General features: G+C 42.8%; 1 protein-coding gene across 1 annotated transcript in view; it reads left to right on the forward strand.

Moving 5' to 3' along the window:
* CSMD1 (CUB and Sushi multiple domains 1) overlaps window positions 1–17434 on the forward strand; it is a 1361167-nt gene that overhangs the window by 1068126 nt on the left and 275607 nt on the right. The window contains exons 20-21 of the mRNA XM_048497567.1: window positions 998–1213; window positions 16917–17105. Coding sequence (XP_048353524.1) covers window positions 998–1213; window positions 16917–17105 — 405 coding nt within the window. The remainder of the gene's footprint in view (window positions 1–997; window positions 1214–16916; window positions 17106–17434) is intronic.

The following is a 17434-nucleotide window of genomic DNA, read 5'->3' on the forward strand; positions in this document are numbered from 1 at the left end:
CTTCAGCCAGACATTTGGGGTAGGAGAGAATTGAAGTAATCTGCTTTTTTTTCTCACCCAAGCCTCTCCCTGTTTTCCTGCTAGACAGGAAAAGGCAAAGAAAACAGTGGTGGGTGAAAAAGAAAAGCCAAATCTCAGCTGGTCATGGGTCAGCTGAAAGATGGCTTCTGATTTCCATCTCCAAACTTCTTGAGATATCCTTACACAGTTGGCACTCAGGAAGAGGTTTGGGAAGCAGCTTCTGTTTGGCTGCTGCTTAAATCCTGAGCTGAGCAAATCTGGAGATCAGCTTATCTGTGCATGACAGCAAAAATAATATATTCAACTATTGAACATACTGTTAAAAAGTTACTGGGGAATTCACTGCATTTCTAACCAGAACTAGATTTAACAATCAGGAGTGAGAAGGAAGTTACCAATAGGACTCAGATAACATAGCCTTGTTAAGAAATCAAAACTCCAGTCCTTTAAACTTTGAAAGATGTGCATATGACATGAGTTTATGTAATCCCACCCCACCCTCCCTCCCTAGTGATTTGACACAGGGTCATGGGGGTCAGAGGGGAGGAGGATGAGTCAGAAAACACAATGGCAAGTGGAGGGGGAGAAGATGGCAATTGAGAAAGGGAGGCAGGTGATGTTGTCCAAGGGGAGCAGGGGCAAGTTAATGGTGGCTGGAGTTAAGGAAGGGAGTAAGAGGAAGAAAAACAGGATTTTCCTTATATGTGATTTCTCATTCAGCCCCCTTTTTGTGCATGTATATTATCAGTGGTTTGGTTCTTTATGTTTTGCTCATTTTTTTGCTATATATGTTCACATTTTAATAGATTTCATAAACAATATATACAGGAATATATGCATGCACTCTACATCCTTGTACAACATTTGTATAACATGCATATATTCTATGGAGCTAAATGGTACCCTTTAGCAAATTAGATTATAAATAAGTGCCTTCCCAGAAAACAATTTCTTATGCTTTATTCCTTCCTTCAAGGTGTACAGCTGATCTTCCATACCTTTCACCTAGAAAGTTCTCATGATTATTTGCTCATCACGGAAGACGGAAGCTTCACAGAACCTGTTGCCAGATTAACTGGATCAGTCTTGCCTCCTACCATTAAGGCTGGCCTCTTTGGAAACTTCACTGCCCAACTTCGGTTCATTTCTGATTTTTCAATTTCTTATGAAGGCTTCAATATAACATTTTCAGGTAAAGACACAGGGCATGAGAGATTACTTTTTAAAGCCTGACATACCTACTATTTACCCAAATAATTATACAACTGAATGATGGATTCTTTAAAGAAAGCTGTAAGATCTGCTGTGTTAATGGATTACTGGAACTGTTATAGAAAATTATTATGCCACATGGTTTTATTGTTGCAGCACTGTCATTAGTTCTATTACTGTTATTAGTTTGATAAACATGTGGAGAATACTGGTTTGGAACAAATATATCTTCCATTCTGGATATTGTTTATGGGGAAGGAAGAACCTCATCAATAGTACTATTTCAAATTCAGCTATCTAGCGACAGGAATAACAGGGCAATCCGATGTAGAGTTATCACTAAGCCCACTGAAATCAGTTGGTTTAAACTGGAGGTTTTCCAGTTTTCTACATAGGTTTTCAGTATTGGTTGTATTTTAGAATGTCACAATTACTCTTTATGTCAGCATGGAATAAGCATGATTTCACAATGGGTAGATAGATGTTCTAGCAAGTAGTTGTCATAGTGTTCCACTGACTTCCAATGTCTAGAAAACATTCTCAGGAATAAATGCTTCTTCCATGCCTGTTTACAACCTTAATTTGGTAGCAAGGTCCCATGGAAATTCTCCAATGAGCATTGGTGCTGAGGAAGAACTATCTGAAGTGAAAGATACTTTGATCATGACAGATCAGAGTTCTGTATTAAGTCAAACAAACTAGGCAACTTTTGTTAAGTGTAAGTATACTCTTAATATCCAGTCAAAATCATGCATAATTTAAGATAATATGGTGCAGTGGTTAGAGTGTCAGACTAGGATCTGAGGGACCTATCTTCAAGTCCCTACTCTGCCATGGCAGCTTGCTGGGGAATCTTGGGCTGGTTGCACATTGTCAGTCTAACCTACCTCACAGAGTTGATGTGAAATTATAATTGAGAATGGAAGAATGTTGGAAGCCCCTTCGGGGCCTTGTTGTGGCAGAAAGTGGAATAAAAATGAAGGGAATAAATAATAAGAGTTGTCAATTAGTTGTCAACTCTCACTGTAACGTACATCAGTGGTTGATACTGAGTGTTTAGGTTGGTTCTGTATTGTTTCTAGTTATTTGGATTGGAGTTGACTACTGAACTGTTTTTAGGATCTGTGCTAGAGGATGTGTAGTACACTACACTTATAAATCTTTATTAAAGCAGTATGTCTTGAACACATATATTCAATATTACTGCATCAGCACTGTTTTGTAAGATTTCTTTGTTGTGTGATTCCAGGCAATCTAGCAAATAGAGATGATGTGAAAAAGATGACTAGATTTGGCTATGCTACAATTTCATAAATCAGATTATCCTTTCTGGGGGCCAAATGGCACAATGTTTCTAATGACACAATATGTTTTTAATGACCCTCAGCGGAACTTCCTTTCACTTCCATCTTACAGTAGTTTCAGGGAAAATTACTATTAAAGTCTTTGGCAATAATTTGACTCAGTTAAGCGACATGCGAAGAGGAGTGGGTTCCTGCCTCCCCCACTCTCTTTCCTGAGCCTGAACTTCCCCATTTGGGAGTTATTCATGTAATTTTGGAGCTGTATCTGTATTCTGACCACATCTGCTTCCAAGCTGTGCATACATCTCATTGCGTGGGCCTTTTGACTCAGGCAAAAGGTGTTTGTTGTGTGGAGGAAGATTCCTCCCTCTTCCCTGCACATTGCTATCCTGATTCCAGTTTGCTTCTGCATGCTTAGAAAGTGGCACTATCCTTAGCTGCTGTGTGACTCAAGTAAAAATGAGCTGGACTAGAGAGCCCAATCCAACCCATTTTTTATTTTTTTTAAAAAGTACTTAAAAGCAATGACATAGTTCCCACAGGGTGGGGGGTGCGCAATGCCCTGGGTGCAGCAGTGGCGGAGGCATGGCTGGGCTGTCAAGGGGGCGTGGCGTTCCGGGGTGGGTGATGCTTCAGCAGGAGTGCAGGGCAGGCACGTGCCCCAGGCACGGTTTCCCCTCACTCCGCCTCTGCTTAAAAGACTTTACATCACCAGAAACACACTAAGAGAAAATCATTGTACAAAGTTCAATATTCCAGAAGGATTCCCAGTTTCTCCGGCATCAAATATTAACACTAACATTAAAAGTAGTCGGGAGGGGGCAACCTAGTGTGCATCACTAGGATGAGCTGGGAGGCCCATTCCTTACCCAGCTGTATCTGTCAGTTACTGTGTACAGCACCAGTTTAGACTGGTCAGGCAGGGTGGGGTAGTGGCTGTGGTCTGCAGAGATTCCATTACCCTCACTAGACGATCCTCTTGTACTGTGGCTCGTGTAGAGTGTTTGTTCTTTGTGCTTGGCCAGAGAGACAAGTTGGGAGTTCTGCTGGTGTACCACTCACCCCACTGCCCAGCTTCCTCCCACCCTGAGCTGATGGAGGTAGTCTGTGATAGGGATCAGAGGGAAATGAAGCAGGAAGAGCAACCGCTTGAGCACAGGTGGCGGAAATCACATTGTAGATCTGATCAGACCCTGGTGAGAGCCCATTGTCTGGCCTTCCAAATGGCAGCGGTGGTATTGGGAAGAGTCTTCCAGACATCAAAGGGGCCCTGGACTCTGTGATGTTAATGAACCTTCACTCTACTTTCAGATTCCCACTTTCCCTTGATTTGCAACATGTAGTGAATTAGGAGTACCACAGTGCTGGTGCCTGGCACTATCTCTTCACACTGACCTTGAGAACCTAAGGGCTGTAACATTCCTGTTTTGTTTTACTCTGCCTTTGATATGGGGTGAGAATGTGGGGCAAGGGGAGAACTCGGGGATAAAAGGTTGTATTCAAAGACAGTTCTTTAGAACTGGCTTCTTTTAGCCATGCCGATGTCTGTCAATGAATACTTCTGATTTGTGATCTATAGTCGTGTATTGGTCTACAGATCCGGGGCTTGACAGGTAATAGCAAGAAGGGTGTATTTCTCTGCCCTCTTGTGTCCGCAAGTAACTGTCCAGCAGTGTTATTCAGATAGTTAACATCCTGCTGTTCTCTATTCGGAGGACTGTGGCCAGGGTGCCTTGTGATATCTGTTGTGATAATTTTGCTGCACACTTTTGGGATAAAGTTGCTCAGATCTGCATGGCATTGAATTCCACAATTAAACAACATCCCGTGGAGGTGGTTTTATTAGATCAATTCCAGTTTTAGAGGTCTGAGGATGTGAACAAGTTGCTTGCTGAAATGCATCTTACTACTAGTCACCTGGACCCTTGTCCATCCAAGTTGATAAAAACTAGTGGGGGGGGGGGGGGCTGGCCCAGTGGGTTCATGAGGTGTTAAGTGCCTCTTTAATGGAAGTGGTAGTGTTAGCACTTTTGAAAGAGGAGGTGATCAGCTGCCTTCTGAATGGGCTCTTTTTGGATGCTGTAGTGATGGCAATTATTGCTTGGTGGGAAACATCCCATTTTTAGACAAGATCCTGGAAATGTTGGTGGTGGCTCAACTGCAGACTTACTTGGAAGAAACTGATTTTCTGGACTTATGTCAATTTGGTTTCAGGCATAGTTATGGCATGGAAACAGCCTTGGTTGTCCTGACTGACAGCTTTGTCAGGAGAGAGACAGCGGGAATACTACCCTGTTGATTCTCCTTGGTCTCTCAGCAGCTTTTGATACCACATAGACCATAATATTTTGCAGGAGCAGCTCCAGAGAATGGGATTGGAGGAGGGGGGGCTGTGTTAACCAAGGCTAATCTACATGGTTTTATGTGCAGCACCAGAAAATAGTTTTCAGGAACTTGTGTTTGCAGTCTTGGGAGCTCCCTTGTGGGGTCCCCAGAGCTCGATCTTGTCCCCTGTGCTGTTCAATATCTACATGAAGCCACTGGAGGGGGTCATCAGGGGATTTGGAGGAAAGTGTCATCAATCTGCAGATGATACCCAGTGGTATCTCTCCATTTCATCAGAGTCAGGAGTATTTTAGGTGACTGTAGTGGCTAGGAGGGCCTTCCATCAGCTCTGTCTAGTTTACCAGCTCCACCCATTTTTGGATAAAGGGGACCTGGTCACAGTGTTACATGCTCTGGTAACCTCTTGATTGGACTACTGTAATGCACTCTATGTGGGGCTGCCCCTGAAGACGATCTGGAAACTAGAGCTGGTGCAACATGCAGCAGGTAGACTGTTGGCTGGTATATCTGTACTGATGCAGATCCCACTGGTCCTTAAGGAACTGCACTGGCTCCCAATTCACTTCTGGGCCCAATTCAAAGTGTTGATGTTGACATACAAAGCCCTAAATGACTTGTGCCCTGCTTACCTGAAGGAGTGCCTGCACCCATATGTACCTGCCCGGGCCCTGAGATCACAGGGGAGGCACTCCTGGAATTACCTCCCTTACTGAGGTGAAGAGGTGAAATGGCATGCAGGAGAGCTTTCTTTTTGATTGCCCTGAGGCTTTGGAATAGTCTCTCCTTGGAGATCCACCACGCACCAACCTTTGACGGGTTTAGGCACATAGGGAAGAACTGTTTTGCCCAGGCAGTTGGTTGGCCTCCTTGGAAGCCTCCTCTATAGCTGCTAGTCTGGGGGCGGGAGTGGGGGCTGGGGTTTTTTGAATGTTATTTTTATTATTGTTTAAATTGTTATATTTTATTTATGATGCTTTATTGTGATTTTTAAATTGTTTTTAATCTGTATAAGCTAGAGACATGAGTATGAGGCAGGATATAAATTTTTATAAATAACTAAATAAATATGTGGCTTCGGTCTAGCATTATTTTCAGTAGAGTGTTCATGACAATGTGGAACATCCCTCTGCATTCTGGCTTTCTTACAAATGTCTGGATTTAGACATGAGAGCATTAGCACCATTGACTTGGCCATGGGGACTTCTTGCATTTTCCACCACTCTTTCTCAACAGTATATCACTAGCATAGACTGGATTATGTCCCTGTTCTCAAGACAAGTATCCCCCAGTTGCCTTGGTAATGAGGTCACAATCCATGTCCCTCCTCTCTTTCATTGCATTTGTGAATATTTTTGCACTCTTAAGAATGTCAAGTGAGCACAAAAGAATCTGACATTCCTTCTCCTGTCAAACAACTCTTCCTCTTGAATAACCATATCACACTATTGTTCCATGCATGTAATACAAGTGACCAACAGCACCAGAGCAAGGTTACTGCATCTCATTTGCATAACAGTGATTACCAGCAATGAGTAAGAATGGCATCACTCCCTTTAAACACTGCAAATAGTATCAGAGCCATTTTACTGGAGTAGCTTATGAGGTCTTTGGATACAATGGAGTTGAACAAATCAGGATCTCATTCATATTCAAAGAAGAGATAATTGTCAGGGAAACCTCTTGAAACACGTAAGAGACCATTTTGTACATTTTGAAACCATGTGAGTAAAGATACTATATTACAGAGTTATAAATTCTGTGTAATATAATAAAAACAGTTAAAAGAATTGGTTCAGGGCCAAGAGATTAAAAAGCCAGCAGAGTTGAAAGAGGAAGATTTAGTTCTTTCGTTACTTAGATGTACACAGAGCTGATAGCTACTTCAGAGGGAGAACTAAAATTATTGGAACAAGACTGAAATCCTTCATAAGACAAAGTAGTGAAAAATGGAGTTGATATGGTGAATCTATGAAGCCACAGCTGAATAAAAGAGGATAGAGTGTGTGGGAAGAAAAAATTGAAGGAGAAATTTAATGGATTAGTATAACGTTAAAATCACAACCTTTCATATTGTTGAACATGATGCTTTCAGTCAGTTCTGTCCAAAGAAAACTAGACCTTTATAAGTCTGCTGGGCTGAAACTCTATGGTATAATTCTGGGATTACGGAATAATTTGGTTAAATATGTTTGACTGCTGTATATGCATTCTCCAAAAATTATTCCTTTTACTGTGTTGCTGAAATATGGGACATGGAGTGTGAGTGTGATAAAGGTTCACCATGATTTCTAAATTTATCACATTAATTTCTTCTAAGATGTGGTAGGCTTTTTACATGTGTGTATATGAACATGGGATATTTCATAGGACTATAGTGTTTGAAAATACAAATAATTTAAATAAATTATTTAAATCTTCTTAAAAGCCCAATCCAGAGCACTCGGCAGCCGGGCTGGCACCACTGCAGTTCCACTGTGCTGCCTCCAGAGGGCTTTTTGACAGTGTGAGGAGGCAAAATACAAAGCAAAACCTCCCTGCCACTGAAAGGCCCTCCCTCCATTGGACTCAATGACTTACACCCCCTCCATTGGACTCAATGACTTACGCAACCGAAAAGTCCAAGCCCCGGGCATCTGTTTATCCGGAGCTGGGGGGAAGCCAACTAACACTGGCTCACCTCCTGGTCATGCCTCTGGAACACCCCTGCTATGCTTATGACTAGTTTCCAGCACAAAATGAACTGGGAATACCAGTTCGCTAGGACTTCTACATCCTTACTGCCTCAGGAAGGTACAATCCCCATGCAATGGAAACTTTATGCTGGTAACCTTTGTTCTCCTAATAAAGGCAGGAGGAGCAATTGCCCCACCCCTTTAATGATGGAGGAAGGTACCGGTATGTTATAGTTAAAGGAAATGAAATGGGAGCAGTGAGTTGGAATGGTTTAAGATTATTTGAAACTGAGACAAATTTTGAAAGGATTTTGGTTCAGACCATAAAAAGTTTGTTGTTTATGAAGTGGAGATATGTTTTGATTTCTGACTATCCAACCCATTTTTTATATTTGTCTCCATCTTTAATCATGGTTTCAGGAGATACTCGAGAAAATAAGCATTTGTGATTTTCCAAAACTTACTTTTGTCAGCATTTGATTATTTCTAGTGTATATGTTTTGTCCCACTCTTCTTCTGAAGAGCTCAGACAATGTATAAGACTTTTTCTTCCTGTTTTATCATTACAACAATGCTGTACCAGGCTAAGAATGTTTGGCGCTAATTTACCCGGTAAAATTCATAGCAGAGTAGGGGTGTGAATCTGGATCTCCAAGGTCCTAGTCTGGCAGTCTAACTAGTACGCTGCACACATAAGTACTTGTTTTGCTTTATCAATTAGATAGGGCAATCTTACTATTCTTATAGTAATAGTAATAGTAAGATAGGGCAATCTTACTATTCTTATATAAATATTATAACATATGGCTATCATATGCATATGATTTCAACTAAATGATGTGGCTCAGAAATAATATCCTTTGTTTCAGCAAATAGAATGGTATTCTGCAAAATGGGTATTGTTTACTGAAGGGAAATGGCCTGGAATGTATTATGAGCTGAGAGAGCAGTTTGGGTAGCAATAATAAAAACTGAACTGAAAAAGGTAATAGAAATATATATCACAAGAAGAAATTCATACATTAAGCATGCAAAGCAGTGCCTTTTGCATTTCTTATCCACCAACATATATACTCGATTCTCCTTTATAAAAGCCATTTTTCTTTTGACTACAAAGGCACTGAATTCTGAGTTCATTCCTCCGTTCCTCTGGATGGGAAAAAAAAATATCCTGCAGGGGTTTCTTTGACTTCACTTTCAAAGACTGCATTTCCTGTATTCAGTAAGATGATTCTGCACATGCAGATTAATCCACACATTGAATTATCAGTTATATTTTCATAAACTTATGCTGAAATTGAGTTTGCTATAGATGCTTTTTGAAATTATTGAAGAAAACTGCAAATCCATGATCAAATTTTATCGGATTTTATTTATTCATTTATAATATTTGTATCCTGCCTCACACAAGCATCTCTAGGCAGCTTATAAATGACATATTACAACGTATTTTTCATTGCTAATCAGTGTGTAGCAGAGACCTTCAGCAAGCTGGTATACTATCACTGTAACTCATGGGATAAAGCATTATATCCCTTTGCTAGGGCCCTTCCACAATTATGTGTTTCACTCTTGGCAAAAAAACTAGTCTGGGTCCAGAAGCTGATAGAACAGATGCCGTTGTGACAGCTATTCCAGCAGGTACCCTAGGATCAGATTTGGCATAGTATCATGTCATGCAAGGCTACTTAAGAAACAGGAAAAAAAGGCTGTCGGGCTCTAAATACCTGTACTGTTCATTCTTCTAGTTGCCAAGAGGGTTCTAGAAAATGAAAAACTGCCTCTGAAACTCTTTAACATTTCTCAGATATTGCATATATTTATTCATTTACCGTATATACTCGTGTATTAGCCGACCCGTGTATAAGCCGAGGCACCTAATTTACTGCCCAAACCTGGGAAAACTTATTGACTGGGGTATAAGCCGAGGGTGGGAAGCCAGGAGGCAAAGGGAGCTCCTTATTTGGGCAGTGACATCGAGGGGGGGGGTCATTGCCCAATAAAGAGCTCCCTCTGCCTGCCTGCTGGGTTTGACAATAAGGAGGGCAGAGGGAGCTCCTTATTTGGGCAGTGACATCAGGGGGAGTTGCTGCCCAAATAAGGAGCTCCTGCTGGCTAGCTGGGCTTTGTCAAACCCAGCTGGCAGGCAGAGGGAGCTCCTTATTTGGGCAGTGACTCCCCCTGATGTCACTGCCCAAATAAGGAGCTCCCTCTGCCTCCCGGAGTTTGACGAAGCCCAGCCAGCCAGGGTGCCTCGGGGGTCCCCCTTCACCCTCAATGAGGGCAGCAACAAGCGGCTTGGGGGGGCAGGGAGGTTGTCCCGGCCCCGCCCCAGCCTCCTTGTGATGGATAGAAAATGGTGACTCGCGTATAAGCCGAGGGGGCTTTTCTCAGCCTTTAAACAGGGCTGAAAAACTCGGCTTATTTATTGTTTGGACTTTTATACCGCCCCATCCCTGAAGGGCTCTGGGCGGTGTTATACGCGAGTATATACAGTATATAGTTAGCCAACCTGTTCCCAATGAGATCAGGCATAGAGCAGGTTACAAAAAGTTATAATCCCATTTTACAATTAAAATCTATAAATTATATACTAAAACCCTAAAAACTTCAAAACTTCATGGCACCAACATTTCTTATAATGGGACTAACAAACAAAGACTAAAGGGAAACACAGAATTCATACAGGAAGGAAATCAACAATAGAGTTTGCAAAGGGAACCAGCAGAGAGGAGTAGCAGCAGAAGGGACTTGGCCAGGAAGAGCAGAGTGACCTGCTGGTGTTCATTTTGGAGGGCTTTTCTCAAAGCCACAGCTTTTAAAACAGTGTATTTTAACAGGGGTTATCTCTTTTTCTCCTTGTAAGGCTCCTGTGAGCTAAGGCTGCTGAATCTGGAAGGTGGGGCTTAACAGGGGTTAACAGAGTTCATCTCTTGTTCCTCTTTGTCCTGAGAGGTGGGGCTTTTGTCCTGAGAGGTGGGGCTTTAGTTCAGTCTCTGGAACCAGCGGAGCGCAATTTTAATTTAATTTTTTTGTTTTTTAAATTAATAAGGACATTTTTGACAGATAGTACGTGCAGATAGCTCCAGGCGGGCAGTGACTAAAAGCTTAATATTTAAATATCTAAACAAATCAGATATGAAGGCAGAAAGCCAGCAGGGGGATGGGGGCTTTCCAGTGTTTTGCACTGAGTGTCACATGTATGACTATCTGCCACTAGGACAGAAGTCGTGGGTGTGCCCTCTCGCATGCAATGAGCTCCTGGCACTCCAAGGAACGTGGTAGCAAGGTTCTCTTGAAGCCAAGGTGGTGTGAGACCTGGGAGAAGCGCTGGAAAGAGGCAGAGAGGGTGACAGACGAGGCTTTCAGGGACCTAACAGCCGGGTCCCACTCCCAAGGTGACATCTCTTCAGATGTCATGGAGAATGAAGGCCTTGGGGATGGAGGGTGCCAGTCTGAGGTGGGGGAAGATGCTCCCTTAGATGGGATCCCTTCCTTAACTGGTGATCAGCTATCCTCTCGCACTGAGGATACCCCTCGGGGAGGTGGGGGCTCCTTGTAGTGGGTGATTCGATCATTAGAAATGTAGAGAGTTGGGTTTGTGAGAGGCGTGATGACCGCATGGTGACTTGCCTGCCTGGTGCGAAGGTTGCGGATGTCACGCTTCGTCTAGATAGGCTTTTAGACAGTGCTGGGGTGGAGTCAGCAGTTGTGGTCCACATTGGCACCAACGGCATTGGGAAATGTAGCCGGGAGGTTCTGGAAGCTAAATTCAGGCTGCTAGGAAACAGGTTGAAGTCCAGGACCTCCAAGGTGGCATTCTCAGAAATGCTACCCGTTCCACGCGCAGGGCGAGCTAGGCAAGTGGAAATACAGGGTCTCAATGCGTGGATGAGAAGGTGGTGTAAGGCAGAGGGTTTCAGATTTGTCAGGAACTGGGGAACCTTTTGGGACAAGGTAGGCCTGTACAAACGGGACGGGCTTCATCTTAACCAAAGAGGAACCAGGCTGCTGGCGCTCAACATTAAAAAGGTGGCAGAACAGCTTTTAAACTGATCACTGGGGGAAAGCCGACAGGAGCTGAGGTGACTTCGGTTCGGAATACAGTATCTATGGGGATGCAGACAGAGAGGGAGGTTTTTCTAAATCAACCACATACAAGCGAGGAACATAGCAATGTGCATGTGACAAGGGATAGTGTCTACAAAGACTTGAGGGTAAAGCACATAAATCCCAGGTTAAGGACAGAGACAGGGTATACAGGTGTCTCTATGCTAATAGTAGAAGCATTCAACCTAAAATGGGGAGCTAGAGTACAGAGTTTTGAAGGAGGACTTTGATATAGTGGGCATTACAGAGACATGGTGGAATGAGGAGAACCAGTGGGATGCTGTTATACCAGGCTACAGGCTCTATAGGAAGGATAGGACAGGGCGCATTGGGGGTGGAGTTGCCCTTTACATCAAAGAGAGCATAGTATCACATAAAATAGACAATGCAAGGGGAGCTGGTTCCTCTACAGAATCACTGTGGATATCAATACCAGGTGTGAAGGACAGTTTAATATTAGGAATATATTATCGTCCCCCCTGACCAAAGTGCACAAGAGGATTCTGAGATGGAAAAAGAAATTAGAGAGGCCAACAAAAACAAAAATGTAGTGGTAATGGGTGATTTTAACTATCCCCATATAAACTGGAAAAATGCATGTTCAGGTCATAGTAAGGAGAGAGCATTCCTGGATATGCTAAATGACTGTGGCTTAGAGCAGATGGTTGTGGAACCAACCAGGGGAGAAGTGATCCTAGATCTAATTCTATGTGGGACCCAGGACCTGGTGCAGGAAGTCAGTGTTGTTGAGCCGATAGGGAACAGCGACCACAATGCTGTCAGATTCAGTATCTCAGTATGCGAACAAGTGGCAACTACGAATGTAGTTACATTCGCCTTCAGAAAGGGAAATTTCTCAAAGATGAGGGGGATAGTGCGCAGGAAGCTGAAAGGGAAAATCAAGAGAGTCAAAACTGTCCAGGATGCTTGGAGGTTATTTAAAAACACAGTAATAAAAGCTCAGCTGGAATGTGTTCCACAGGTTAGAAAAGGCAGCACCCAGTCAAAAAGAAAGCCACCATGGTTAACAAGAGAGGTTGAGGAAATTATCAGAAAAAAGAAAATGTCTTTTAGAAAATGGAAGTCCAGTTTGGCTGATGAAGAATATGAGAGGGAACACAAATGGTGGCAAAAGAGAAGCAAGTTAGCTGTAAGGGAGGCAAAAGGATTATGAGGAACGCATGGCTGAACATCAAGACCAGCAACAAACAGTTCTTCAAGTACATCAAAAGCAGGAAGCCAGCAAAGCGGTAGGCCCGTTAGGATGACAACGAACAAAGGGTGTGCTAAAAGATGACAGGGAGACTGCAGAGAAGCTGAATGAATTCTTTGCATCTGTCTTCACCCAAGAGGAGGTGAGGAACATTCCTGCACCTGAACGAAGGTTCATAGGAGGCACATCCGAGGAACTAGCTAAGATAGTGGTAGACAAGGAAGAAGTTCTGGCAGCCATTGATAAACTAAATGTTACCAAATCCCCTGGCCCAGATTGCATTCACCCAAGAGTTCTTAAAGAGCTCAAGCATGAAATTGCTGATCTTCTCACTTTAATATGCAACTTATCCCTGAAATCAGGCTCCATCCCTGAAGACTGGGAAGATGGCCAATGTCACACCAATCTTTAAGAAAGGATCTAGGGGGACCGGAAATTACAGGCCAGTCAGTTTGACATCTGTTCCAGAGTAAATTAGTAGAATCTATCATTAAAGATAAAATTATAAAACATGTAGAAAAGCAAGACCTGCTGAGAAAGAGTCAGCATGTCTTTTGCAGAGGCAAATCCTGTCTTACAAACTTACTAGAGTTCTTTGAGGATGTAAACAGGCATGTGGACAGGGGTGAACGGTGGACAGTGTCTATTTGGACTCCAAGGAGAAACTTGACAAAGTTCCTCACCAGAGACTATTGAAAACTCAGCAATGAAGGAGGAATAGAGGAGATCCTCCTATAGTTAAAACTGGTTGAGAAACAGGAAGCAAAGAGTGGGTGTAAATGGGAAGTTCTCACAATGGAGATGTTGGGAGTGGTGTCCCCAAGGATCCGTTTTGGGACCAGTGCTCTTTAACCTATTCATAAATGACCTGGAAGTAGGGTGGAAGAATATGGTGGCCAAGTTTGCAGATGATACCAATTATGTAGGGTGTAGGTGAGAACCACAAAGGTCATGTAGACTCCAAAGCGGACCTTGATAAATGGGTAGGTGAGTGGACTCAGAAATGGCAAATGCAGTTCAATGTAGCAAAATGTAAAGTGATGCACATAGGGCAAAAAATCCAAACTTCACATACACGCTACAGGGTCAGTGCTATCAGTCACAGACCAGGAAAGGGATTTAGGCATCTTAGTTGATAGTTCCATGGGAATGTCGAAAACTCAATGCATGGCAGCGCTGAAAGGCAAACTCTATGCTGGGATCATTAGAAAAGGAATTGATAATAAAACTGCAAAGATTATGCGTGCCCTTATATATAAAGCAGTGGTTCATTAGCACTTGGAGTACTGTGTCCAGTTCTGGTAGCATCTCAAAAAAGGATAATGTGAGGAGATAGAAAAAGTGCAGAGAAGGGCAACAAGGATGATTGAGGGACTGGAGCACCTTCCTAGAGGAGGCTGCAGCGTTTGGGACTCTTTGGATTTGGAAGAGGCGGCTGAGGGGATATGATTGAAGTCTACAAAATAGTATGCATGGGGTAGAAAATGTTGACAGAGAGGTGCTCTCTCTTCTCACAATCTAGAACCAGGGGGCATACATTGAAAATGCTGGGGGGAAGAATTAGGACTAATAAAAGGAAACACTTCTTCACGCAACGTGTGATTGGTGTTTGGAATATGCTGCCACAGGAGGTGGTGATGGCCACACTAACCTGGATAGCTTTAAAAGGGGCTTGGACAGATTTATGGAGGAGAGAAGTCGATTTATGGCTACCAATCTTGATCCTCGATCTAGAGATTGCTGTGCCTTAACAGACCAGGTGATGATGAGGCAACAGCACTTGAGAAGGCCATTGCGTTCACATCCTACATGTGAGCTCCCAAAGGCACCTGGTGGGCCACTGCGAGTAGCAGAGAGCTGGACTAGATGGACTTTGGTCTGATCCAGATGGCTTGTTCTTATGTTCTTATGCTTAATAAAAAAAGGGAGGAAAGAGGGAGGGAGGAGACCATTTATTTCTTGTCTTCTTCTTTGTCTTCACCTCACTTATAAGTGCTACAGTTGCTGTAAAAGATGCATTCATTTGCCAGACAAGCACTTGAGAGTAGGGTTGTCAGTCAAGCTCTGGCAACAAGTGGGAGATACTGGGAAGTGGGGACAGTGGTCTGTTTTGCGCAGCTAAAATAAGATGTCCTGAGGATTCAAAAAAGATATCCTAGGAAGGCACATGCACAGCCTTCTCCCAAGATGTCCTTAGGACACCTTATTTCTGCTCAAAATATCTTTAAAAAAACACTTTAAAGTGCACCTTTTCCCCCTAAGACACCTGTGAGACATCTCCTGCATGGCTGTGCGGAATGCAGAGCTCAGGAGGTATCTTTATTTAATTATTGGTCTTATAGAACACCCTCTTATGTTTCCTGTCCCACCATTTTGGTCTCTGGCCAGTTTCACCCCCAGGTAGCACTCGATATTTTCTGTGCTAATAAAGGGATTCTCCCTGCCGCCATTTGCTGAAGGTTGTCCCAGGACATTGGCTCTGATCTTGAGTGCCTTTTCCACCCAAAAAGAACATAGTTGCACTCAGGTGGTCCTGCTGATTCCAGCAATGTATAATTTAATTTCTTTTTAATTTTTGAGGAAGTATCTTTGTAGCTACAAAGACACAGGTAAGAGAATCTTAGCCACTTGGGTTGACCTGCCCTCTGTTGATCAACTTAATCTTATGTGTGTCTGCATAGTGTACTTTTTGAGCTTAAAGGTGCTCAGGATCAGAGCCTGAAGAGCAAACAGCTTGGGGCTACCTTCAGCAAATGGGGCAGGGAGAATCCCTTTCATTGCACACAAGATGTTGGGCACAGAGAGCAAAACTGTTGGGCGGGAGACAGCCTCTTTTCCCCTCTGATAGCTTTGCTGTCTGGAAAGCACCCAGAAGCCACCTTTTTTTAAGGAAGTCCCCCAGATATCTTATTTGGGGGGTGTGGAGTGAAAAGAGGCATTCACCTCTTTTTAAGACATCCCACACATGTCTTTTTTGTGCTGTGCAGAGTGGACAACTGAAAACATTCTAGGTGAAATCCATTATTAGACCTCCAAATATATATATTTAATGTTAAAAAGCAGCCAAAGGGATCTTGACTTTGAGTGTGTTGCATTTTCCTGATAGAATTGCCTCTCCCTCGCTACTGTTAGTCCCAATAGAGAACAAACAACAAACATCCACATTGTACTTGCTCCTCCTCCCTAGCTAATAGAAGCACATGGATAATCTATTGTGAAAAAGGGCAGAGGGAAGAGTTTCAGGCCCTGCCCTGCGAAACTGATCTGTGGGGTGGGATTGGGGGCAGTTCAGAACAGAGGCTTGACTTTAAAAACACACACACAAAGAGATGCAATCACAGAACTCCTACTCTAATGTTTGACTGGAGTGCACATTAAAATAAAACTTCTAAAGAAAGGAATTCCATGACTACAAATGGAAATGGCTTTGATTTCAACCGAGGAAAGATCAAAAGTACTCTTAAAACCAAACATCTTAGGCATTAAAATAAGTGTAAGGCTTCTATTAGAATGCCATTTTGTGTTGTCTCAATGGTGTATTCCCCAAAATCAACATTATGACTGGAGTAACTAGATAATGTAGTATATGACAAGAGAAAGGTAATGAAATTTTGGTAGCTGATGGGCATTTACTCAGGTTATTTTTTTTACTTCATTTGTACGCCACCTTTCTCCCCAATGGGGACCCAAAGTTGCTTACACCATTCTCCTCGCCATTTATCTTCACAATGACCCCAGGAAACAGGTTAGGCTGTAAATGAGTGAAAGTCACCCAGCAAGCTTTCATGGCACAAGTGGGGATTCAAACCCAGCCCTCCCTGATACTAGTCTGTCTTAACCACTACTCTCAGTTTGACCCTAAGCAGTAGGAATGAACCAGTCGATATATGAAGATAATGTTCTGAAAGATCTGTGTTATAATTGATTTGAACAGTCTTTTCTGGAAACAATGCATTTTGGTGACATGTAGTTTGTTTTTTTAAAACAAAAATGAGACTTGCATCTTTTTTTTCTTTGTTTTTGATTTGTTGCCTGAAGAATATGACCTGGAACCCTGTGATGACCCTGGTGTTCCTGCCTTCAGTCGAAGAATAGGATTTCATTTTGGTGTTGGAGATTCCTTAACATTCTCTTGCTTCCCCGGATATCGTTTGGAAGGTGCAAGCAAACTGACGTGCCTAGGTGGTGGTCGCCGTGTATGGAGTGCACCTCTGCCAAGGTGTGTGGGTAGGTGGTCACATGCTTTCATTTCATTCATCCGGTCTTTAATCGCACATGCAATGGGGGAAGAAAGGGCAGCACACAATGCTGAAGATAAAAATAACAGCTTTCTAAAGTAGCTTGACACAATAACTATTTTCTCATTTGTTTTGCAGTTCTTGATCCTTGTTTTAAATTTTAACACAAGGACTTGATAGTAACAACTATATTCCTTCCCTGAAATTATAATAGTTGGTAAGTCTCAAAGGGATGGTGACCCACCTATTTATTATTCTCCAGTACATATTTTAAATGAGAACTAGGTGTTGGTGCCAATCTACTCTGATTCTGAATGT

Source organism: Sphaerodactylus townsendi, linkage group LG01 (assembly GCF_021028975.2).
Source record: "Sphaerodactylus townsendi isolate TG3544 linkage group LG01, MPM_Stown_v2.3, whole genome shotgun sequence".
Classification (NCBI taxonomy): Eukaryota; Metazoa; Chordata; class Lepidosauria; order Squamata; family Sphaerodactylidae; genus Sphaerodactylus; species Sphaerodactylus townsendi.